This window comes from Epinephelus moara, chromosome 23 (assembly GCF_006386435.1).
Source record: "Epinephelus moara isolate mb chromosome 23, YSFRI_EMoa_1.0, whole genome shotgun sequence".
Classification (NCBI taxonomy): Eukaryota; Metazoa; Chordata; class Actinopteri; order Perciformes; family Serranidae; genus Epinephelus; species Epinephelus moara.
In genome coordinates, this window is record NC_065528.1 from 18,852,793 (window position 1) to 18,878,172 (window position 25,380).

The 25,380-nt window shown below is 41.1% G+C and overlaps 4 protein-coding genes and 1 long non-coding RNA gene across 9 annotated transcripts in view; 1 reads left to right on the forward strand and 4 right to left on the reverse strand.

The window, feature by feature from the left end:
• LOC126385035 (ELKS/Rab6-interacting/CAST family member 1-like) overlaps window positions 1-529 on the reverse strand; it is a 211,662-nt gene extending 211,133 nt beyond the window's left edge. For all 4 annotated transcript variants that reach the window (XR_007569391.1, XR_007569392.1, XM_050036531.1 and 1 more), the window contains exon 1: window positions 237-529. The gene's annotated coding sequence lies outside the window, so the exon portion shown is untranslated. The remainder of the gene's footprint in view (window positions 1-236) is intronic.
• A 2,896-nt stretch (window positions 530-3,425) lies between these two features.
• Window positions 3,426-8,449, reverse strand: LOC126384957 (E3 ubiquitin-protein ligase TRIM39-like). The gene is made up of 2 exons (XM_050036419.1): window positions 8,239-8,449; window positions 3,426-6,845 (listed from the first exon to the last, which is right to left on the reverse strand). The coding sequence occupies exon 2, from the start codon at window positions 6,841-6,843 to the stop codon at window positions 5,011-5,013; it is 1,833 nt and encodes a 610-aa protein (XP_049892376.1). The 5' UTR covers window positions 6,844-6,845; window positions 8,239-8,449; the 3' UTR covers window positions 3,426-5,010.
• LOC126384959 (uncharacterized) lies at window positions 6,288-21,590 on the forward strand. The gene is made up of 3 exons (XR_007569368.1): window positions 6,288-6,414; window positions 14,222-14,284; window positions 21,486-21,590. It is a non-coding gene; the product is annotated as an uncharacterized LOC126384959 (long non-coding RNA).
• On the reverse strand, window positions 11,345-16,759 carry LOC126384956 (E3 ubiquitin/ISG15 ligase TRIM25-like). Of its 2 annotated transcripts, none has more exons than XM_050036418.1 (2): window positions 16,649-16,759; window positions 11,345-14,652 (listed from the first exon to the last, which is right to left on the reverse strand). In XM_050036418.1, the coding sequence occupies exon 2, from the start codon at window positions 14,648-14,650 to the stop codon at window positions 12,725-12,727; it is 1,926 nt and encodes a 641-aa protein (XP_049892375.1). In that variant the 5' UTR covers window positions 14,651-14,652; window positions 16,649-16,759; the 3' UTR covers window positions 11,345-12,724. The 2 variants fall into 2 exon arrangements, with proteins under 2 accessions (XP_049892375.1, XP_049892374.1); XM_050036417.1 differs by having other exon boundaries at window positions 11,345-14,656; window positions 16,649-16,741.
• On the reverse strand, window positions 19,953-21,857 carry LOC126384958 (tripartite motif-containing protein 60-like). The gene is made up of 2 exons (XM_050036420.1): window positions 20,721-21,857; window positions 19,953-20,636 (listed from the first exon to the last, which is right to left on the reverse strand). The coding sequence occupies exons 1-2, from the start codon at window positions 21,849-21,851 to the stop codon at window positions 19,953-19,955; spliced, it is 1,815 nt and encodes a 604-aa protein (XP_049892377.1). The 5' UTR covers window positions 21,852-21,857.
• Between the last annotated feature and the right edge of the window lie 3,523 nt (window positions 21,858-25,380).

The following is a 25,380-nucleotide window of genomic DNA, read 5'->3' on the forward strand; positions in this document are numbered from 1 at the left end:
GTGGGTCTCACAGCTGACCTGGAAACTGCTGCACCTCAGAGCAGCCATCAAATTTTAACCATGTTATCGCGGGGGTTGCTTTTGAGTCCACAGACGTGACAACACAGACATGTGAGGCTGACCGAGAAGTGGCCAACATGTCTACAACACACACACACACGCACACACACACGTAGGCCTGTGTAATAAAACATGCACACACTCACAAAGACTGCCAGCTAACTTCCAATACTCACTGCGGCTGTGTTCACACTGCTGCCCCTCGGTTGTGAAATTAGCTCCGTGTGAGGAGGAGAAGAAGAAGAAAGGCCAGTCACATCTCCTCCTCAGTTATTCCGCTGCTGTCAGACCTCAAAGTGACGTTTGGTAACGTCACAGACGGTCAGCCGAGGTCAGACGCTCTGTCTCTTTCGGGGCTTGTCCTCCTGTCTCGTGCTGTGTGTCTCCTGTCTCCTGTCTGTCTCTCGCCTATCTGTCTTTCCCTCCTTTCCGTCTTTTTGCCAGCTCTACCACTGGTGGCTTCCCTACTGCTCGGGCGCTCCCGTGACGTCACCACGGTGGAGCGCGCGCCCCCGAGACGTACCCCCCCCCACCCCCCCCCACCCCCCCCCCCCCGTCTCTCCCAGCTGAGTCGCGTGCATGATAATCCATAATAAAGACGCAATTAAATAACATCTAATTTCTATTATTATTATTATTATTATTATCATTATTATTATTATATTTATTGTTATTATTATTTTTTTTTATTTTTATTATTATTATTATCATTATTAAAATAAAATCCAACAGCCCATATTAGGTAATTTATCTTACTAGCTTTTTGAATAAATTAATAATTATTTATATTATACTATATTGTTATTATTATTATTATTATATTTATTATTTTGTCATATATTTTCTATCCTTTTTTCATATCCCGTGAAACAATTTTTTAGCATATCGTGAACTGATGATAAAATTCAACAGCCCATATTAAATAATTTATCTTATTAGCTTTTTGAAAATATCAATAATTATTTAAATTATGTCATATCATATATTTTATTCTCTATTTTCATATCCCATAAAGAAATTTTTTAGCATATCGTGGAAAACTGATGCTAAATTCAACAGCCAATATTAAATAATCTATCTTACTAGCTTTTTAAATTAATTAATAATTAATTATTTTGGTTACATTTATCTGGAGAAACTAATTTATCATTCCACAAAAATTTTCTCACACTCAATAACCAAAAAAGGGACAGGCTGAAGCCCCAGGTTTATTTTTGCCTATCCAATATCCTCCAAAGGATAACCCCAGAATATCAACTATACCAAAGAAAGGAAGTCAATTAATTAATAATTAAACCTTTGAAACCTGAATGAACCGGTTTGATTTTTTTTTTCCTAAACATGAGCAGGAAATTGGCAAAAGCTGACAAGAACATAAACTGAAAGGCAACTATTAAAAATAGATAAAGACAAAAAAAATTGAGAAAATTCTTTCTTTTTAAATAGCAAAAAATGTACAGAAAACCAGGGTACCTGATACAGAAAATGAATGACTGAATGAATGTCCAGACAAATATATATTCAAACTTCTGTTATTGAATAAAATAAATTCCAGCACAGTAGGACAAATATGGCATTACAAGTGAACAATACAATATATACATTTTACTATTAACAGTGATAGAGGAAGTACTCAGATTCTATATTTAATAAGTAAAATGAGTCAATACCTGTGCGAAAAATATTCCATTACAAGTAAAAGTCCTCCATTAAAAAAGGTGCTAATGTCATTACTGGAGAGGGCACCCTCTCAAGGAATCCACCATGTTGTTTCTACAGTAGCCCTGATCGGACAAATCAAACACTGGCTCTATAGGGCCATTCGCATTTTGTTTGCCACCATAGTTCTCTTACAAGCTTGGCACTAGGCTCCCAGGGACATAGCTAAGCCTTGCTTCCAAATTCTCCCAGTGGTCAAAAGTCCCCTGCAGATCAATAAGCGTTTTCCCCATAGACCACCATTTTAAAAGAGACAGGACAGGACACCTCGAACTGCAAACAAGGTAAATCATGACTATTTCCGTTATGAACTTTTGATCCATGGAGGTTTTATATATGTTAAACTGTCCTCCAGCTGAGAAATACAATTAAAAATCCATGACCTCATCACAATGTGAAGTCGATGAGCCGAGTGGGAACCTGTGGCCAACTGGAGAAACACTACTGCACATATTCAGTGGGCTGCATACCACGGAAGTAAACATGGAAGCTAGAAACTTTTTTGGTGCATGCGCCAGGCAAGCAGCTCCATTGGATAAATAAGCGCCATGTTGGGGTTCAGTATAAGCTTCAGTTCTGCAACCTCAAAAATAAAAGTACACATTATTAGCAAATCCTACTTTAAGTATCAAAAGCAAAAATACTCAATGCAGAAAAATGGCTCCTGTGCCTGTTAAACTATTATATATTATATTATTATATTATTCATACTAATGGGTTAATGTGTAAGCAGTATTTTACTCTCATAGCTGGTTAAGGGGGAGCTTATTGTCAGCCATTTTCATCTGATATTTCTGATCCACACAAACACATCTTTACTGATTTTTGTTGTTATTCTGCTGATTGAGGCTGCTTGTAAGATAGGCCACTGGGAGGAAATGAGTACTGGGGTTGAATTCAAACTGGGGTCCTAGATCAGCGACAGTGAGCTGTGTGGGTCAGTAGAAACTGTAAGATTATATAGATCATTAAAATACATCTCAAGTGCAGGAATGTCATGGCCTTGAGTCATTTCTAACCATAAACCTGCATCAAATGTAGCACATTTGATTTGTAACAATGTTAAATTATTATTCAATCATTCATTTCATTTCCTCACTCTCATCTTTTTAGTGTGATGCTAAAAAGTTCCCCCTGCATCTGCGCATTGGACCAATGGCATGTTTACACTTCAGTCTGTGTTTGATGTGTAAATGACCTACATACAGTATCTGACCACAGTAGGTGGCATATTTCATATCTGGTCACCCTGGCCTCCCAGGTCTTTCTCTCTGCCCGTCTCCCTCACACACAACTACACATCATCCTAAAGAAATCTTTCCAGCGAGACACACACACTCACACACAGTGTCCCAGTTCCCAGGGCGCCAGTCAGTCAGACAGCTGAGGTATAAATAGTCTGCTGGCTAAAGTTCCCCTTGAGAGGAAAACTCCAGGAGTGGTGGACCAGCGCTCCCTTCTGAAATGTCTCTGTTAACCTGATCAGTGAAAACCTTTACTGGTGGCTTTTATGTATTTTATCACAATTAAGAAAGACTAAAGTTGTCCGCTTTTCTAATCATAACAGCAAGACACCCGTCACCCTAACAAAACTCAATCAGCTTAATCTGAGTACAAAGGGAAAAAAAACAAAGATCAGAGAAGTTCATCTTTAAGAAATGCACTTTAATTCAGCTGTATAATACACATCAGATGCACACATGTGCATACATAAACACCTGGTTTTGAAGTTCATTCATCAGATATGTTTTGGACAAGTGTGCCAGATGTCTTAGCCTTAAAAAAAAGCTTACTAAAAAAAAAAGCAGTGATCAGAACAAAAAAGCAGATTAACAACAGTTGCTCACAATTGTGTACTCAAATTCAAAGAAGTCACTGATGAACAAAAATACTAATTCTTACCATAAAGCAGGTATTCAGCTATGTCACCTGGGTATTTGGTGCATCCTCACAGACCACAATCGAGAAAAACAAAAAAAAAAGAAAGAGATATTTCATTTCATTATCACACAAGCCTGAGGAAACCAGCACATATTTAAATTTGAGATGCTACAACCAGATATTTTTGCATTACAAATGATAGAAATAACAGTAACAGCCCAGAGAAACAAACCAGAACACTGGTTGAACAATGTTGCCATCTCCTGGTCAAATTTAGGTATTGCAACATGAACTTAAATACAGTTCTTGACCAATGTACCTTCTACCTTTCTGAGCCTCACCAACAAGTGACAGGTGTAAGAGATCTAACCTGCTTTGTTCAGTTAAAATCTCTGACTTTTATACAATGAGGCTGGAAAAACAAAAAGCTCAGAATTCAATCAAAGAATTGATATATTGCAGTGAGTTGTACTAACAAACAGAGCGGATATATGAATCAAGAAAGTGACCGCTCTTGACTTTCATGCTCCTCTTTGGTACAGAGCAGAGGAGGAGAAACTTTGCACCCAAAGGCTTCAAAACAACATTATCTTCTCTTTTCTGCTTGGAAGTGGTGAATTTACAGCTCACAGATAATTCATATGACACAGTCTCTGGCAACGGCAGCACTGGATCTAACTTGTGTAACACCAGCAATAGAGTCGGGGACTCGGAGCAGTCCAGTCCCCCATCACTGGCTGAGCTCAAGTTGCTGCAGCCACTGGCTGGGGTCTGTCTCTGGGGCCACTGCAGCTCTCCTCCCGGCAAGGTGGTCTGTAGCGGTGAGGAGCGAGGCGGAGGTCACACTGTGATTTAAGGCTCTAGCTAACATTAGCTACTTAAACATGAATTTGAAGTAGCCTTTGGCTACTGTCAGCAGAAGGCTGAACTATTAGCAACATCTTCTTGCCACAATTGACACATGGTTTGTTTCATTTAATTTTAGAATCTTTTCCTCTTTTTGATGCCATCTTCCCTTTTTTGGCATTGCTTTGCAGTGTAGGCACTGCTGCCAATGCTGGAATAGCAACTTCCTCCGCAGAACTAAATGCACTGAATCAGGCTTTTGCCATCTGAAGGGACATAGAAACGCATCTGCATTTGTAGAACAGCCCATATAAATGCCCTCTCTCTGAAATGACCTGTGATTGAAGTCTCCTGTCACAACCTAGATTATCTAAAGTCTAACAACAGAGCCAAGAGGAGGTGCAGAAGTCTAATTTCCTCTCAGTTCACTTAAATTAAAACATGCTCTAAGTTTATCGTGGGATTTTTGCCCAGTGATGTCAAATTAAAGTGCCTTCCCCCGCTTTAAGTTGCACAGACTACAGGAGTGATTTTGAGCATGTTGTCAGAGTCATCATTAGCGAAACCAAAAACAGGGTAGAGCTTTGGTCTGTTATTTGAGGATGTGCCAGTCATGTAATGGAGAAAAGCTTTGAAAGCTGATGGGTTCTCAATGAAGGCACATCCTGTTTGGGAGTGGATCAGAGTCCTGGCGTCCACGTCGTAGAAAGAGATCTCTCCTTTCTCATAATCAACAAACACACCAACTGTCTGGGGCCTTTGCCCCAGGTACACGAGAGAGGACCTATCAGAGTTAGCAAAACACTCCTCTTTGAATTCATTGTACACGCCACAAAGTGTCCAGCCTCCATCTTTCAAGATGGGAGTGAAACCCCTCTCCTTGATAATGGGCTCTTTAACCACTCCCAGTACCCAGCCTTTACTCCCACTGACTTGAACCTCATAGTAGAACCTGCCTGAGCTAAAACCCTCTTTCCCAAGAACTAAAGGTTGGCCTGCAGGTCTTGCCCAAAATAAAGATGTAAAAAAATGCAGTAGGCCTTCACCAAATCTCAGTTGTTTCCCATCCTTAGACACCACGAGGCTGGAATGGGCCATGTAGGAGTCCAGAGTCACATCCACTGCATTGCACTGCTGGATCATCATCAGCTTGTCCTGAGGTGGAGTCCACACTTCTCTGACAAACTCATCTGTTGTACGTTCTTCAACTGCATCAGGCTGCTCAGTGGCCTCACAACCATCAGATAACCTGACCTCATGAATGAGCATCTCCATCTCATTACTGGCTATCTTTTCTGTCTGAGCCACTGCTTTTTTCACCATCCCCACATAACTCTGCTGATTCATGTCAGAGAGGTCTGGTGTAGATGGAGGGATGGAGTGGGACAGAGGGTCAAATATGCCCTCATTGTGTGAGAGAGACAGCCAGCTCTGCAGGAGGCTGAAGTGGTCGTCTGTTTGTAAGAGTAGTTCCACTTCAAATCTTTTCCCCCTCAACTCAGAGACTTCTTGCTCCAGCTTTGTCAGGTGGTCTTCAGCCTCCTTCAGTGCTGCTTTCTGCTTCTCCTGGATCACCTCAATCAGCTCAGCCTGGCTTTGTTGCAGAGAGACCAGCAGAGCAGTGAAAACCTCAGCAATGTCTGCTATGTCTTTCTCTGACCTTCTTTTGCTCTGTTCAACTAAGTATTCGATTTCCTTAATACTCCTGGATTTTGTGTTTTCCATCACTTTTATCTCTGACATCATGTAGTCCACCTGGGCTTTCCTCTCTCTGAACGCATGCTCTAATGGGACGGCTTCATGTGTTGCGTGGCCGTCTTTCAGGCACATGGAACAAATACACGCCTGGTCTGTGTAACAGAAGAATTCAAACATCTTGTCGTGCTTCTTACACACCCTGTCCTCCAGGTTTGACACAGGATTAATCAGCTGGTGCTTTTTAAGGGTTGTGACTCTCTGATGAGGCTCCAGGTGAGTCTGGCAGTACGAGGCCAAACACACCAGGCACGTCTTCTGGGCTTTGCGCTTCGGCTCAAGGCAGATGTCACAGGGCACCTCCCCTGGTTTGGCAGGGATGTCGTCTTCACCCCTCACCTTCATGTTGTTGAATTGCTCCACCATATCTCTGAACTCTGTGTTGACCTGAAGCTGAGGTCTCTTGCGGAACTTCTTGTTACAGAGTGGACAATGTATCAGGTCAGTGCTGGCCCAGTACCCTGTGATACAAGACTTGCAGTAGTTGTGTCCACATGGAGTGGAGACAGGTTCATTGAACGCATCTAGACAGATTGAACACAGGAGTTGTTCTTCACATGGGAGGCTGCTGGCGGAGGCCATGTCTACATGAGAGGAAAGGATTTGACAATTATAATTTCAATTTCAACCTGCAAAATGTGTAAATATGTAAATATGTAACTTATTTTTTTTTTTTTTTTTTACCATTTCCCTGTTTAGGAGGTCAATTTTCAAGTGATACTTGTTTTGGGTGCTCAAAGTTCGTAACACCTGCCTGTCATATCCTGCAATAGGAGGTTGGTTTTCAAGTGATACTTGTTTCTGGTGTTCAAATAGCCTTCTTCTTTAGCTAAAAGCATCCAAATACAATATGCAGGTCAGAGCATGATAGCAGCACACTGTGCAGAGATGTTACCACTATGGAAAATATGGTTTTCTGTCAAGATCTGAATTAAATACTGCTGTAGATATACACTAGGTTGGATTCAATCTTCAAGAGAATGTTGCCAGAACACCATGTTGAGTTTTTTGCAGTAAATAAAATAGAATAAAATAAAATAAAATCCCTTAGTGAACTCCAACAAAACACTTTCTGGAAACCTTGGAAGTTATGGTGAAAGGAATAGGCTTCACTTCATCAAGAACATACCAAACTACAAAGTACAATGTGAGATTTCAGGTTAAATGCAACTTAAATGACCATAAAATGACCAAAACATAAGAACTACATTTTTAAGTCCATCAGGGGTGTTGTGGTATAACAACGGGAAATAGGGAGGTGGAGAGGAGAGAGGGGTGTCAGAAACAAGAAAAATGTATTTGTATGTATTGTATTTGTTTTGTATGTATTGTAAATTTATGTATAGATATATTTTTACCAGTTAGGGTAACACAATTCTTAAGTTTAACTTTTATTTCTTCTTATTTATTGATTGAATTTAAATATGAAAACATTTTCTATCTATTTTTTGATCTGCTATGGTCTATTTTGGTCTTCCTCAGCCACCGTCGTGCGCATGTATCTGAGTGTGCACGTCTTGAAGAGACTGCTTGGCTGCAGCTGGACTCTCTCTCCCCCTTTCCATGTTCGCTGATCATGACGACGCAAAGTCGGAGTGACTTTAGTGGAGCATAGGAGTATCTCTTAATAAATTGTCCCTCTTATAACAGATAGACTCATGGTTACAGTATATGTCACATCCGGTTTGATCACTAACGTTACTGCAAAAACTGTAAGAATTGAAACGTATGCTGGAAATGCGCCAGTGTCAGAAGGCAAATAAACACAACGAAAGAAAGCATCCTTTGAGCTCAACAATAAACATGTAACAAAATCATGTTATTTGTAATCAGTGACCCTGGTTACAGGAAACACCGGAGCCACTGTCAAAACGCTGCCTATTGCGGTGTAATTTCGATGTTTACCATCATGGACACGGGCTACAAGATTCTTAAAGGTTATGTTTAGCTTAGAGTATCAGAGCACGTGAACTTTACCTGCTGAGAAGTCCGTGTTATCCGTGGAAATGGTGGAAACTGACAGGTGGTGTTCACTTCAGGCGCGTAGGATACTTTCATTTCTTGAGAAACAGTAGTTACAGATATAGCCCTAGCTCTATGACTACATGTTCCGCCCTCGTACCTTCGCTATCCACCTTATTTTTCACGGAAACACGGAGGCAAAACAGAACGCAGCCAGCTTCCGTTTTTTTGTGCGACACTTCCGGTCCAGCACTCTTACCACTGTGTAAATGGGAATCGCCTTGTTGTTTAGCTTGCTGAGTTTAGCTATATATATGTATATATCACATTTTTCACGTCACTATATCACCGTTTAGACTAATCTGATGTTTGTAAAATCTATAAACACAATGAACAAACATTACTATTTCTGTGTGTGTAATTAATAACATGGTTATCGTAGATTAGCTGGGCTAACCGTTAGCTGTTAACCGTTAGCGGTGTCTGTAATAACTCACTAAACTCACAAAGTGGCCCATGAAAAACATATTTTTTCCAGCGGATGTCTTAGTTACAACATGATTGAGCTAACTGGAGTAGTTTCATGTCGTATCCGACAACGGGAGGCTTTTAACAGATGACGTCCTGTGTCGAGGGTGCGAGCCGCAGCTTCAGCTGCTCAGATAGAGAGGCTGTGTAGCCCGGTTTGTTTTTTCGCTGATTCGGTTCTGCAGGTTCTCTGCTGGTACACTGGAGACGGGATCAAGCAGTTTGTCTCACTCGGGATAGATTGTGCTTTTTTGGTTCATAGTTTATGATTGACGTGCGATTTATTCACGTTTAAAGGGAATACATTTCCGCTATAACAGAAACGTGGGCACAGTTATCTATATAAAATACACAGACTAACTAACTAACTGATTGACTAACATAAACAACTGAAAATTTAAAAAAATTAGCTTGCACTATTAGCTCCGGTAAAGGAAAGCATGAGGGAAAGCGGCTGACCGGAAGTCACACACAAAAAAACGGAAGTTGATCACTATTTACTTCCGTGTTTGAAAAATAAGGTGGATTGGGCAATCCCTAGTCTGGGGCCGTTTAGTGGCTGTTTTGGTAAGGAACCGGAACCAGGGCGAGAAGTGGCTGTTTTGGTAAGGAACCGGAACCAGGGCGAGAGAGACAGGATCCGGAATTCGATGGATGCACCTTTCCGTCAAAATAAAAGCACCAAGGGGCGAAAGAGAGAGGAAAACTGCGTGATGCTCGCCATGTAGCATGCTCTATCAACCACCACAACAACAACAACAATATGGCACTAAAACAGAGATGGAAATTGATGGTGCGCCAGAATTTAAAGTTTTACTTTGGTGAACAACTTTTACTTTGGTGAATTTGGTGAATTCTGGATCCACTCTCTGGGCCGGAACCAGAATCCAGACAAAATTCAGAGTGAATGGAAACCAGGCTCTTCGCTGTATGTGAAGAGCCTGGTGACGCGAGGCTAGGTAATCCCAGAGTCAGGCGGGTAAATATAGACAGTGTAGGCGGTGCGGTTGCACTGGGGTCGGTGGGGTGGGTGGGGGCACCTTGGACCTACACCTGTGTTCAAAGAAGAACTCACATTAAATTCAAAATGGTGCCATTCGCTACCACCTTATTCCTAGCCCCCATGTTAACTTGTGTGAATAATGGGCGTGGCGTCCGGCTTTGAACCAAACCGGTGATTTCCAATGGTAAGTTTGTTTACAGTACTCTATTCTTCTTTCCAAGAGCAATTGGGAAATAAAACATGGAACACACCACCTGTTATAGCTCAATGGGGATTATTATGTGATCATACCTCTGCCATCTCTGGCAGCCATCTCAAAGCACTGTTTTTTCCTTCTCAACTGAGCACGCTAGCAATTAGCTTGCCTTGCTCCGTTAAAATATTGTTAACTTTAACCTGGCCCAAGCTAGCTTAAGGTAAACATCTGCTCCTTCTAAAAATGATTTTTGATTTCTGATAACTTATTAAGATATACTAACATATTCAGCAAACATGTAGCATAATTCAGTATTAACTGTAGCTCAATGTAAAGTGAACAAATGTGATGTTTCCCAGCTAATCCTCCGCTAGTCTGTGTTAACGATGAGTGAAAAATGATGCTGAATTTAGCAACAGACTTCCGTAATAGTAATATAAAGTAGTAGTAAAATAAATAACTTTTGGCATTCATTTTTTATATGACATAAAGGAAATACGGTAAATCAGTAACACATTCTCAGCCCTAATGACTAAATACTTATTTCAATGTATGTTGCTGAGTTTATTTAATAACGAGCAATTTTCTAATGTAGGTTGAGAATGAAGTCAGACAGGGAAAGACAGGGATATCATGTACTGTCTGTCTAGGTCTCATTCTCTTCTGCAAATTCTGATTAAATACTTTTTCGCTATGTCTGGTAAAACTCTTGTGGTTTTATTTCTCTTAGCAGTGGTACCTTTGGCAACGGGAACAATCCCTTTTTGTTCTGGTTACATGTTCAACACACAGTTGCTGGAGACAAAAATTTAGCTTAGACTGGTTGTTAGTCGTTACAGACACGGACAGTGCAACAGGTACCAGAGCTCCGCAAAGACATTTTCAAAATTCTAAGTTAACATTAGTTAAAAATTTGTTAAAAAAAGGTATTAGTATTTGCTGAACTGAAGGCAAATTACTTTGGAAAAGAACCAGCGTTGGCGGTTAAGGCACAAAATCTGTCAAGACTGACAAGCTGAGCACATCTGTGAGTCCAGCGACCAGTCATGCCTTTTAGACATAAAAGCAGCAGTAAGAAAGGACAAGAGAGAGGTCAAGGTCAAGAATGAAGGCAAAAAGTTCACTGTATGTACTGTATGTTATGGGCTAAGGTAAGTATGTCTGTGTGTAGGCTATGTAGCTATGATCTGTAATAATGTAAAGGTCAAAATACCTCTGCTAACCTGATCAGTGAAAACATTTAACATTTTATCCTTACAAAGAAAGACTAAATTGGCCACCTTTTCTAATTATAACAGGACACATTGCCCATGAGCAAGACTCTTGACACCCCGACAGAACTCAATTAATGTAAACTGAAGAAAGAGACAAAAAGATCAGATAAGTTTAAATGCACTTTTATTAAGCAATACAATACATTTCAGATGCATAGCACATACATAACAAACACCTGGTTTTGAAGCTTGTTTTAATCAGATATGTTTCAGCCAAGCATGCCAGATGTCTTGGCCTTCAAAAAAAACTTGCGTAAAAAAATGTTTCATATGTACCGTTTCAAGCATAAAAGCACATTTATCATACACTCACAATAGTGTACTCAAATTCAAAGAAGTAACTAATGAACAAAATGATTCATACTTTGCATAAAGTAAGTGTTCACTGATGTCAGCTGTAAATTTGGTGCCTTCCGACAGACTATGTAAGTCAATTAACTGATTTATTGTTTGGTCGCTAAAATGAGATACATTACGCCATGGAGACCAAATTAACACATTCGCGTCACCTGTTTTGTTTGACCATTTGGCCATTTTTTGACAATTGTGCATTGATTTTAATATATTTTTTACTTTTGAGCTCTTTTGTTGTCATTAAATGTAAAATCATTTCTATTTCTTCCACCAAGATTTTGATTTCTGCACCCTTTTTGGATTTTACGACCTTGTCAAAAAGTAGAACTGCAGAACGAGCCTTACTCTCATTATATTCAAAGTGCCTTAATGTGTTTTGTTTGCCTTTATGTATTATGTAAAGTGCATGTTTTTATTTGTTACGTAGAAAATTCAGTAAATATATTTGTCAAAAAAAGACTTAAACAGTTCATTTATTATAAAGATGATTATAAAGGTTACATTTCTGTAGATTAACTAATCTATAAATCCAATATGGATATCAAAAGGTGCAATATACTTTCTATGTGCAATAATGTGAATTCAGCCTGTCTGTTTATTACATTTCGCTTACTATTTATTGATTTTATTGCTCTGTTTTCACTAATACATACATATTACATTGCTCTGCATTTTTACTGATGTGTCTTTTTTTGCTTACCTTACCTTACCTTACCTGACCTTGACTTACCTTGCCTTACTTTACCTTATCTTAAAACCATGTTTGAACGTGACAAAAATGAAATAAGGTTTCTATGACGCTATTGTCCACTTCCTCTTGTTTCCTCCTACAGTAGCATCTTGGTGAAACAGATTAGAACACTGGTTAAACAATGGTGTCATCTTCTGGTCAGATGCAGGTATTACGGCATATGTGTAACTATAGTACTTGACTGATCTACATTTTTCTGCCTTTCTGAACCTCATCACCAAGTGTCAGGTATAAGTGATCTAATCTGGAAAAAAAAATCTGACACAAAAAGCTCAGAATTAAATCAAAGACAATATATATAATATATTGAGTATTTGTCCTTTTGTAATGTGTGATGAGACCACTACCACCTTTTGGCAGGGTCATTTCCCCTGGTGTAGTGAGTGGCACTTTGCTCAAGCTACAGGGGTGATTTCAAGTATGTTGTCAGGATCACGTTCGATGAAACCAAAAATAGGGTAGAGCTTTTGTCTGCCACTTAAAGATGTGCCAGCCATAGAATAGAGAAAAGCTTTTAAAGCTGGTGGGGTCTCAATGAAGTCACATCCTGTGTAGGAGTAGATCAGAGCCCTGGCTTCCACGTCATAGAAGGAGACCTCTCCCTTCTCATAATCAACAGACACACCAACTGTCTGGGGCCTTTGCTTCAGGTACAGGCGAGCAGAGCAACTAGAGTTAACAAAACATTCCTCTCTGAATTCATTGTACACTGCCCCAAGTGTCCAGCCTCCATCCTCTGGGGTGGGAAAATAAAACCTGTCCCAGTTAATAGGCTCTTTCATCACTCCCAACAACCAATCTTGACTCCTACTGACCCGAACCTCATAGTAGAACCTGCCTGAGGAAAAACCCTCTTTCCCAAGGACCAAGGATAAATGTTCAAATCTTCTCCTGAATAAAGTCGGCGCAGACGGTGGACCGTAATGAGATCTCAGTTGTTTCTCATCCTCAGACACCACAAGCTTAGAATAGGCTGTGCAGGAGTCCAGAGTCACATCCACTGCATTGCACTGCTGGATCATCATCAGCTTGTCCTGAGGTGGAGTCCACACTTCTTTGACAAACTCATCTGTCGTACGTTCTTCAGCTGCATCGGGCTGCTCAGTGGCCTCACAACCATCAGATAACCTGACCTCATGAATGAGCATCTCCATCTCATTACTGAGCATCTTTTCCATCTGAGCCACTGCTTTTTTCACCATCCCCACATAACTCTGCTGATTCATGTCAGAGAGGTCTGGTGTAAATGGAGGGATGGAGTGGGACAGAGGGTCAAATATGCCCTCATTGTGTGAGAGAGACAGCCAGGTCGACAGGAAGAGGAGGTAGTCCTCTGAGAGATCTATCGGCTTGGTATATTGGGTCAGAGCGTCAAATACGACAGTGTGTGCAGGGATGAAGAGAGATGAACAGCTCTGAAGAAAGCGGAGGTGGTCCTCTGTTTGTAAATGTTTCTCCATTTCAGATCTTCTCCTCTTCATCTCAGCAATTTCTTGTTCCAGCTGTGTCACACAATCTTTAGCCTTCTTCTGTGCTGCTTTCTGCTTCTCCTGGATCACCTCAATCAGCTTAGCCTGGCTTTTTTGCAGAGAGACCAACTGAGCAATGAAAACCTCAGCAACGTCTGCGATCTCCTTCTCTGACCTTGTTTTGCTCTTTTCAACTGAGTCTTTGAGTTCGTTAATACTCCTGGATTTTGCGTTTTCCATCACTCTTATTCCTGACATGACGTCGTCCACCTGGGCTTTCCTCTCTCTGAATGCATACTCTAATGGGACAGCTTCATGCATTACATGGTCGTCTTTCAAGCACATGAAACAAACACACATCTGGTCCTCTTGACAGAATAGCTCAAACATCTTGTCATGCTTCTTACACACCCTGTCCTCAAGGTTTGACACAGGATCAATCAGCTGGTGCTTTTTAAGGGTTGTGACTCTCTGATGAGGCTCCAGGTGAGTCTGGCAGTACGAGGCCAAACACACCAGGCACGTCTTCTGGGCTTTGCGCTTCGGCTCAAGGCAGATGTCACAGGGCACCTCCCCTGGTTTGGCATGGATGTCATCTTCCCCCCTCACCTTCATGTTGTTGAAATGCTCCACCATGTCTCTGAACTCTGTGTTGACCTGAAGCTGAGGTCTCTTGCGAAACTTCTTCTTACAGAGGGGACACTGGATCTGGTTACTGCTGGCCCAGTACCCTGTGATACAAGACTTGCAGTAGTTGTGTCCACATGGAGTAGTGACAGGTTCATTGAACGCATCCAGACAGATTGAACACAGGAGCTGTTCTTCATATAGGAGGCTGCTGGCAGCGGCCATGTCTACCTAAGGGAAAAGGATTTGACAATTATAATTTCAATTTCAAACCCCTAAAATCTGTAAATCAAGCAGATAAGTTACTTTTTTTTTGACTACCATTAACCCCCTTGTAAGGGTTGATTCTTCAAGTACTACTTCTTATTATCTGTCTATTTGATATTTGGATTTTGTAGCTAATATCACCCAGCACAATATGAAGATTAGAGCATAAATGTAACATGTTGTGCAGAAATGTTGCTTTAAATTGGGGGTAGGTCATACCAAAACATTTGGTTTGGATCCAAGTAATATAGGGCCATAATCTCCAATATCAATGCCAATATGCTTATGAAAGTGGCTTATTAACTTTCATGTAGGGTAAAGCAGCGTGTCACGATTTATGAGGTTAATAATCAGTCTGCTAAAGCTAATAATGATAAAAGCTAATGATTACTAACTGTAGTTTGAAAATGTAACAGTAACCAATGCTGAGGATCTGATCTTACTAAAATATCAATTTCATTATTATATACTTGGATATGCCTTGCCTGAGCCTCTCTGAACAGACTCTGCTAGTGAACTCTGTCTCTGTTTCAGGGCTTTGGATCAAGCAGCAAACATCAGGGCTGAAAAATGAAGCCAACATCGAAGTACCAAAAACTGCAGTTCATTGAATGGCCACCTGAGGCTTTTTACTAAATTACGTTTAGTCAAGGGTGAGCTGTTTTGAGCGACACACTCTTCTGCTGATAGTGTCCTCAACTTCTCAGTCAGTATGTTTACATGCACAGTTAAGTTGAGCTATGGCTATAGCTCGACTTCGCCATTTAATTGGACTACTGTTCTTGTCCCAGTATACCAGCATGGTAGGTGAATCGATGTATTGACCGAACTATGTTCAACTCTGCTACAGTAGTTGGAGATATGCCCCCTTTCAGTATGTTAGTATTGGACCTTCTTCTGGTTGACCTATTGCGTCAAAGACCAAACAATCGACAGCTAGGGGCAAACTGGTACTATGGTGGACAAATTTACAGCTCTGTACATTTTATCCTCCCAAAAAATGCACAGTTCTGGATGTAGATTTCACCATGTTGTTACCAGTTCTTCGTCAGTTACGCCTTTAATACTTTCGACTTCCAGGTCAAAGTCCGGCACTGTGGAGCATTTCATGAGCACCTCGGCCAATTTGGGTCCAGTTGACTGTATACATGCAGTCAATCCCAATTTGAATCACAATCACATCATCTGGGTGTGTTAGTCAGACTTTGAGAAATTTCGTTCAGTACGATTTCAGTCGGACTAACATGTTTACATGTGTTTTAAAAGTCCAGTTTTAGTTGGTCTAACACAAAAAATCAATTTTTTTCTAATGTCATGTAAATGTACAGAGTCAGTTCCACCCCTCACTCCTCCTCAGCGCCAGCCTCTTGCCCAAATATGGTCACTGTGGCTCAAAAATAACAAGATGGTGATGGCCAAAATGCCAAACTCGAGGCTTCAAAACGGGAGTCCACAAACCTATTGGTGACGTTATGATAGCGACGACTATTAGTTGCACAGTCTATGGTCTGGATGCTCAGGCATTTCCCTCCTCCTCCCTTCTTTTCAGTAGCAGGACATTAGAGTAAAAGAGTTCATCTTTCAAGGCTCACTATGTTTCACTGATGAAAACGGTAACACAGGGAGAACTAAAAAAAGGAAAATCTTTGGATATTGCAACATACACTAGTACCCCTTTGACACTTGAAGAAGACAACATTTGGGTGATCCTGCCACTGTCAAACACCGCCCAGATAGTTAAGCATTGGGATCTGTGGTAACCTATAGTAACCTTTATCGTCATTGTGAAGTTTTTCATCTGGACACAGGCTGTTAGATTCTTTGAAGTCATATTTTAGCTCAAAGTATTAACTAAATCAATTACACAGCCTGCCCCTCTATAATTACAGGGAACCAGGAAATGTCATTGTACATTTTAATAAGATCAAAAAGGTAATCAGAGTACTTAAACTTTACCTGCTGAGATGTTTGTGTTGTCTGTGGATAATAACGGTCGGGGAAAGTCTCCCTTTAGGCGTGCAGTTTCATTTCTTGGGAATGACACATGATCCCTCTCTTCCTCCTCCTCCTCTTCCTGGAAAAAGTTAGTAAAGCTGACTTGAACAGCATTGCGCTCTCCCCTCAGACTTTTTTCCAGAAATATTCGGTCACAACAAACAGTCAGCAATACCACTGCCAGCTCCAAGCCTCATTTCTTTGAGCTACCATGAGGTATTGTAAATGAAGAAGACATCTTAAACAATTACATGTTTGAAAAACAAAACTGTAGGTCTAATTCTGAAAATGTTTAAACCAAGATTATTCCAATATGAAAGCAGGAAATCATCTGCAGTGTGTGCACAAACAAAGAGTGCTATGCCTTGTATCAGAAAACAGGCAAAACAATAAGCATGTCCTTATTGCCTTAGCTAATACCATCTCACTATAATGTTAAAACTCATCTGTGCCAATTTACTTTATTTAGAGGGATGTACACTGGCCCTCCCTAATCCATGTTAACCATTTTTATGTCAGTCGGCTGCTTTTTCAGAACTGATCAGCTCCCAGAGTTCCATCAGGTCTTGACTTTGTTCTTCATGTGGTCTGCCTGTGTGTGGAAAATTACATCAAAACTAATATCACAGGGCAGAGACAAAGTGCAGATAGATCAAGGGCATATATGAAAGAAAACTAACTACCTAATCTATAACTATAAAGTAGATGAGCATGTTGGTATAGATCTCCAACTTTACTGTGATGAGGCAAGCAAAAAAACGTCCTTCATATGATTGAGTCATGATAATTATTGTATTACTTGCATTTCATTTGTTGATTTGACCAGTTTATATATGAAGCTGATGAGGGATGCTTTTTTGATCCTGACCTCTCTTGAACACTAGATGCCTCTGTTACCTAATGAAAGTGAGGAAAAGGAGGGTATACAGTTAAGTAGAAGGGCTGTTTTAAACACATTACATTTTGCCATAGATGTAGTGTTCCTAGCATTCAGAGGCAAATGTGTTACCCTTTAGAAAAATGTATTTTACACTAATTACTTTATTATTTATAAGCCATAAAGCAATGTAATCAAAACTAACATACTAACATATGGGATGGGATGGGATGGGATGGGATGGGATGGGATGGGATGGGAGGGGCGGCACGGTGGTTAGCACTGTTGCCTCACAGCAAGAGGGTTCCTGGTTCGATCCCAGGTGTGGGAGCCCTTCTGTGCGGAGTTTGCATGTTCTCCCCGTGTCAGCCTGGGTTTTCTCTGGGTTTTCTCCGGGTTTTCTCCGGACATGCAGATTGGGGACAGGTTAATTGGTGACTCTAAATTATCCGTGAATGTGATTGTGAATGGTTGTCTGTCTCTATGTGTCAGCCCTGCGATACTCTGGCGACCTGTCAGCTGGGATAGGCTCCAGCTCCCCTGCGACCCCCAAGAGGATAAGCGGTTAGAAAATGGATGGATGGATGTGGGATGGGTAGATAGGCCAAGAATGAAGGCAAAACGTCCCCTGTATGTATGCTTGGTTTGAGCTATAATGAGCATGTCTGTGTGGTAGTGCATATTCTGAAGTAGTTGAGGACTGAGGCGATGAAGACTATAATGGCTGTTATGTTGGGCAGGTATTCCATACGTCTCTGCAGGGGGGAGTTAATCAGGCCCCAACGCCCTGTGACTTACACACACATTCTTGTTTTTATCAGCTGTGGGGCCCACAGGCATTTTGGTCACTTGTGAGGACCACCCTTTGCAGTGGTCAGACATGCCTGAAAAAATCAGGTCTGATTAAGAGTGATTGCCAAAGACAAATATAATCTAAAATGAGCAATTGAAAAACACAAACACGCACTAGAGAAAGAGTGTTCAAAACTATGCCTGATTCTAACACACTGAGAGACATCTAGTTTGGTATGGAAGGACTAGATTTTGTTTCAGTATAAGATGCAGGATTTATATAGTTCAATGATACACCTCTCAGGTGTCAAAATGTCATGGCCTTCAGTCATTTTTAACTACAAACCTGTATCACACTGCATTTTTATTTGATGTGATGTAATATAAAGTTCTGAAAAGCCTCCGTAACCTGATCAGTGAAAACTACTGGTGGCTTTTATGTATTTTTATCATGATAGAGAAAGACTATAAGGGTCCCCTTTTCTGACTATACCAGAACACAATGCCCACGAGGCACTCAACACCCCAACAGACCTCAATGAATGTAATCTGAGGAAACAGAAAAAAACCCAAGCTCTGAAAAGGTACTTTTAAACAAATGCACTTTTATTAAGCAGCATTATACATATCAGATGCATAGTACATACAAAACAAACACCTGCTTTTTAAGCTTATTCATTAGATATGTCTTGGCTTTCCAAAAAAGTTTGCTTAAAACAATAGTGGAACCCTGTCTTCAATGGGTGTCAAATGGAGTGATCAAAACATAAAAGGAAACATGTCATTTGCAGACTATTGTCTACTAAATTTTCAAGAACTCACTGATAAACAAAATTATTGATACTCAGCATAAAGCAGGTGTTCAGTAATCTTAACTGAAAAATTTCTGCATGACTATGTCAGCCCAGTTGATTAATTGGGACTATAAAATGATAGAAGACCTTGAAAAATGTCCATCACAATTTCAAAAAGCCCAAATTAACACAATAAAGTTGTTTGGTTTGTCCAACCACCAGTTTAAAACCAACAGTTAAGTAGCTGACGATCATATGTGCCAGAGAAAATAAGCAAATATTGAAATTTCAGAAGCTAAAAAACAGAATTTGAAGCATTTTTGCATTAAAAATGACTTAAATGATTATTCCATTATTAAAATGATTATAAAGGTCACTTATCTGTAGATTGACTAATTGATAAATGTTAAAACTATACAACAAAAGCATTTCTAAAAGTGCCAAAGAAGAAATTGGGTACCTATGAAGCAATTGTCCACTCCTCATGGTTGTTTCCTCCTACATTGAGGTCTCTAAAGAAACCGACCATTGATGTAAATATAGTATATGACTGATCTACCTTTCTACCTGATCTGAAATTAACCTCATCATCACCAGCAGTCATCTAAGTAATCTTACCTGCTTTGTTCAGTCCAATTTCTGACTAATTGCACTATGGCGAGTAAAACAAAAAGCTAAGAATAAAATCAAGGAATATATATATATTACTCTTTTAAGTTTTCAAGTTTTTAGTCTTTTGTAATGTGTAATACCACTACAATAACCTTTAGGTAGGTTCATGTACCCTGATATGTATGGCACTTTAGGTTACCCAAGTCACTGGAGTGATTTCAAGCATGTTGTCAGGATCATCATCGATGATACCAAAAATAGGGTAGAGCTTTTGTCTGCCACTTAAAGATGTGCCAGCCATAGAATAAAGAAGGGCTTTTAAAACTGGTGGGGTCTCAATGAAGTCACAGCCTGTGTGGGAGTGGATCACACTTCTGTCATCCACGTCATAGAAGGAGACCTCTCCCTTCTGATAATCAACAAACACACCAACTTTCTGGAGCCTTTGCCTCACGTATGGAGATGCAGAGCAATCAGAGTTCGCAAAACATGTCTCTTGGATTTGATCGTGGAATCCACCAAGTGTCCAGCCTCCGTCCCCTGGGGTGGGATAGTGAAATATCTCCCTGTTTAAGGACTCTTTGACCACTCCCAAGAGCCAGCCTTTACTCCCACTGACCTGAACCTCATAGTAGAACCTGCCTGAGGAAAAACCCTCTTTCCCAAGGATGAAGGCATGATGCTGAAATCTTCTCCCAAAAAAAGCAGACAGTGGACCTTCATGAAATCTCAACTGTTTCCCATCCGCAGACACCAGGAGTCTGGAATTAGCTGAGTAGGTGTCCAGAGTCACATCCATTGCATTGCACTGCTGGATCATCATCAGCTTGTCCTCAGGTGGTGACCACACTTCTTTGAGAGTCCGTTCAGCAGCCTCACAACCATCAGATAACCTGACCTNATCCATTGCATTGCACTGCTGGATCATCATCAGCTTGTCCTCAGGTGGTGACCACACTTCTTTGAGAGTCCGTTCAGCAGCCTCACAACCATCAGATAACCTGACCTCATGAATAATCATCTCTGTCTTATTATTGAGCATCTTTTCCACCTGAGCCCCTGCTTTTTTCACCTTCTCCACAAAGCTCTGCTGACTGATGTCAGTGAGGTCTATTGGCTTGGTGGCTTGGGTCAGAGCATCGGATACGACAGTGTGTGCAGGGACGGAGAGAGATGGACAGCTCTGCAGAAGGCTGAAGTGGTCGTCTGTTTGTAAAAGTTGTTCCATTTCAGATCTTTTCCTCCTCAACTCAGCGACTTCTTGCTCCAGCTTTGTCAGGTGGTCTTCAGCCTCCTTCCGTGCTGCTTTCTGCTTCTCCTGGATCACCTCAAACAGCTTAGTCTGGCTTCTTTGCAGAGAGACCAGCAGAGCAGTGAAAACCTCAGCAATGTCTGCTATCTCTTTCTCTGACCTTCTTTTGTTTCTTTCAAGGAAGCTTTTAATTTCCTTAATATTCCTAGATTTAATGTTTTCCATATTTTTTAACTCTGATGTCACAGAGCCCACCTGGGCTTTCCTGTCTCTGAACGCATGCTCTAATGGCACAGCGCCATGTGTTGCATGATTGTCTTTCAGGCACATGGAACAAATACACGCCTGGTCTGTGTAACAGAAGAACTCAAACATCTTGTCGTGCTTCTTACACACCCTGTCCTCAAGGTTTGACACAGGATTAATCAGCTGGTGTTTTTTAAGGGTTGTGACTCTCTGATGAGGCTCCAGGTGAGTCTGGCAGTATGAGGCCAAACACACCAGGCACGTCTTCTGTGCTTTGCGCTTCGGCTCAAGGCAGATGTCACAGGGCACCTCCCCTGGTTTGGCAGGGATGTCATCTTCACCCCTCACCTTCATGTTGTTGAATTGCTCCACCATGTCTCTGAACTCTGTGTTGACCTGAAGCTGAGGTCTCTTGCGGAACTTCCTCTTACAAAGGGGACACTGGATCTGGTTACTGCTGGCCCAGTACCCTGTGATACAAGACTTGCAGTAGTTGTGTCCACATGGAGTAGTGACAGGTTCATTGAACGCATCCAGACAGATTGAACACAGGAGCTGTTCTTCATATAGGAGGCTGCTGGCGGAGGCCATGTCTACATGAGAGGAAAAGGATTTGACAATTAATTTCAATTTCAACCCCCAAAATGTGTAAATTATACATGTAACTTACATTTTTTTGCCATTTCCCTGTCTAGGAGGTCAATTTTCAAGTGATACTTGTTTTGGGTGCTCAAAGTTCGTAACGCCTGCCTTTTGTAGCCAATAGCATCCAACACAGTGTGCAGGTCTGAACACGAAGACAATATGTGTAGCAGCATGACAAGTTGGATTTAAAGGTTTGTCACCAAAACACCTGTGCATATTGTGTTGTTCGCAGTAATTTTCCAAATACTTTATGCCCCCTTTTTAATGATGTAAGAGCTGAAGAGTTCATTTTTCCAGGCTCACCAATTTTTATTGAGGATCATACAAGGAGACCTCCCTGTGGTAAATCACCAGCTGAAATGGGTGTAGTCTATTAGACTTAATTGGCACTTCATGACGATGCAGAATTTCCAGCCAGTTCTCATTCCCATGGAGTCAAATACCACCACTTTGTCATGTCCCTGGGTGTGTGACATTGGCACCAAAGGCACCCTTTTGCACTGGGCTCTTAAGTGACTTCAATGTAAACCTATCCATGGCATTACTTGATGCTGAGAGCAAATGACACAAAGAGTGAGAAAGTCTGCATACGGTGGGAGGAAGGGGAGGTGGATGCATCAAGCAAATTTGGTCTTTCAGGCATGAGACCACAGCTTGTGTCCTGTGTAAAACCATAGGTCAGTGTCGTTTATGATACAATGCGATATAATACGATGCAATGCAATACGATACGTGCGTATGGTACATTATACTTTATCGACCACGAAGGGGAATTCGTCTTGGACTCAGTAGCTGCACAAGTATTGCTGCCTTACAATAACAGTCCAGAAGAAATGAAAAACAAACACCATAACAACGTAAAAATGCGTACTACACATAACAGTATTACACATCAGCCATTCATGTATTGCACATGACACCAGCACACAACAGAGCACGATAAGCAAGCACAACCAAACCCCTAATTCATCAAGTAACATTATTTAAAATCTCAAATAATGTAACGACAATGTTACATAATCTACAAACAGTTATCGTGCACAGTTGTCATGTTAATATGTCACGTTATGTTACGGAACAAACATACTTATTTTAACCCAAAACACGATTTGTTTTTTAGTATAGAGGTTTTTCTTTTGTCTGAAAAAAGAAAAACGTCTATACTATTTAATTGAGTAGACAAAATGAACCTAATCGAGTTATGATTTGTCATTGTCTAAACCTAACCAAAACTGTGTCACAACACACACCACTTGTCAGAGGCTGTTTTAGCTGTGTGTCACATAGATGTGCTAAAGGGTGCCCTGTGTGTTGCTACGAGACGCCTGACAATTTTTGGATATTTAACGATCTGGGAATGAGAACAAGTTTAGTGCGGAGGTCTTGGAGAAGCAGCCAATATTTGAATCTCAGAAGGATTATTCCCTTTTACAGTGACGACGGTGAAGAAGTTCGGTTCAGTTTGGTCAGTGAAACAAAAGCTTTGGGAATTGTAGCACACGCTGGCAATGTGTTACCAGGGAAATACTCCCTACAGTGACACCTGTGGAAAACAACATTTGAGCTCAACTGCGAACATGTCAATTAAATGCATTTAACATAGAAATTAGTAATAAAGTCATGAAATTTGTAATTAGCAGACCTGATTAAATACAGGAAATACCGGAGATCCTGCCACCTTCAAACACAGCCCAAATAGTTTTAGTAGTAATAGTCTCTAGTAGCCTGTATTAACCTTATCATTTTTTAAATTATGATACATTAGATCATAGTATCAGAACACTGCAACTTTACCTGCAGAGGTGTCTCTGTTGTCTGTGGAAACTGATTGAAGTGCAGGGGAGAGGTCTACTTTAGGCGTTTACTTTCATTTCTTGGGAAATAATAGTCACTGGATAGACCAGTAACTCCAGTTCTATGTGCTGTGCCCACTTACAGGCTTCCCTATTGGTTAACCCCACCAAGGCTCTGGTACACCACACTGACACAGATCTTTCCTCTCGCTGCCCTTTTTGAACTAGAAACCACACATTATAAAAGAGTACATCCACACCATTAGCCTGGAATAATTTACAGCACTTTATCTGCTGTGAAGTTGTCACACATGGAGTCATCAGCACACTATTAAAACGAATCTAAAAGAAGACAGGAGACAAGCAAGTTGGTCTTGGACTCTCACCGTACTGTGATGAAGCAGCGAAAAGAAACTTTCTCCGACTCAACAACGTACCAAATATTCAGAACAACACTGTAATAATGATTCATGCTCTTTTTTAACCTGTTTTATTTGTTGATATTGTTGGCTGAAGTGAGCACCTGTTAGATGACGCTGATGTTGGACAGCATTACCACATGAGAGTGTGGAAAAGGAGGGTGTACAGTATAGTAGAAAGGTTATCCCATTCACATTACATTTACCATGTATGTATTGTGCATATAGATTTCAAAAGCAACTGTGTTACCCCTTTTTTCATTATCATTTTTAAACTTTGAGGTTATGTTACTATGAAATAAGCTAGTATTAACATATAAGACTTGTACAACAGTTAGATAGACATGAAATGTTAAGGTCAAGAATGAAGGCAAAAGGTCCACTGTACTGATCAGCCAAAACATTAAAACCGTTGGCTGGTGAAGTGATGAATATTGATCATTTCATTAGAACGCAATGTTTTGTTGGGAAACCTTGGGTCCTGGCACTCATGTGGATGCCACCTGACATGCTCCTCCCACCCCACAGCAGGACAGTGCACCATGCCAAACCCCAAGAACTGCTCAGGAATGGCCTGACGAATGTGACAAAGAACTCAAGGTGTTGACCTGGCCCCCAAATTCCCTAGATCCCAATGTGATCAAGCATCTACTGGACGTGCAGGTACCTCAGTGGCACACCCAATCCACGGTTTGGCCTCCTTGATTCGGACTTGGTCCTCACCTCTTGAGGCATGGACACAGGACCTCTGGGGTGTCCTGTGGTGGATCCTTTGAGTCCTGTGGGTTATGACGTGGGGTACCAGCACGTTCCTTGGATGCCCGATCAGATTGGGATTTTGGAATTTTGAGGCCAGCTTGATGCCTTGAGCTCTTTGTCACGTTCCTCCGGCCATTCCTGGACAGTTTTTGCAGTGTGGCATGGTGCACTGTCTTGGCTGGAGGACTACCTGCCATCAGGGAGCGCCATTGCCATGTGGGTGGGTACCTGGTCTGCAATGATGTTTGGATGGATGGAGCATGTCAGGTGGCAGTTACATGAGTGCCCGGACTCAAGGTTTCCCAGCAGAAAAGTGCACTGAAACAAAATGACCAATATTATCCACTTCACCAGCCAGTGGTTTTAATGCTTTGGCTGATGCGTGCATTTTGTGAGCTATGGTGAGAGTGTCTGTGTGGTAGTGCAGTCTAAATGTGCCATAATAAGCAGAAGTGTGTGCATGTCAGTGAATGCGCATCATAAGCCATGGAAAGTGTCCAGTGC

Coding starts and splice junctions, on each gene's coding strand:
- LOC126384956 (XM_050036418.1), bottom strand. CDS start 14,650: ATGGCCGCTGCCAGCAGCCTCCTATATGAAGAACAGCTCCTGTGTTCA.
- LOC126384958 (XM_050036420.1), bottom strand. CDS start 21,851: ATGGCCTCCGCCAGCAGCCTCCTATATGAAGAACAGCTCCTGTGTTCA. Junction 20,637..20,720: donor CTGAACGGACTCTCAAAGAA/GTGTGGTCACCA, acceptor GATGGTTGTGAG/GCTGCTGAACGGACTCTCAA.
- LOC126384957 (XM_050036419.1), bottom strand. CDS start 6,843: ATGGCCTCCGCCAGCAGCCTCCCATGTGAAGAACAACTCCTGTGTTCA.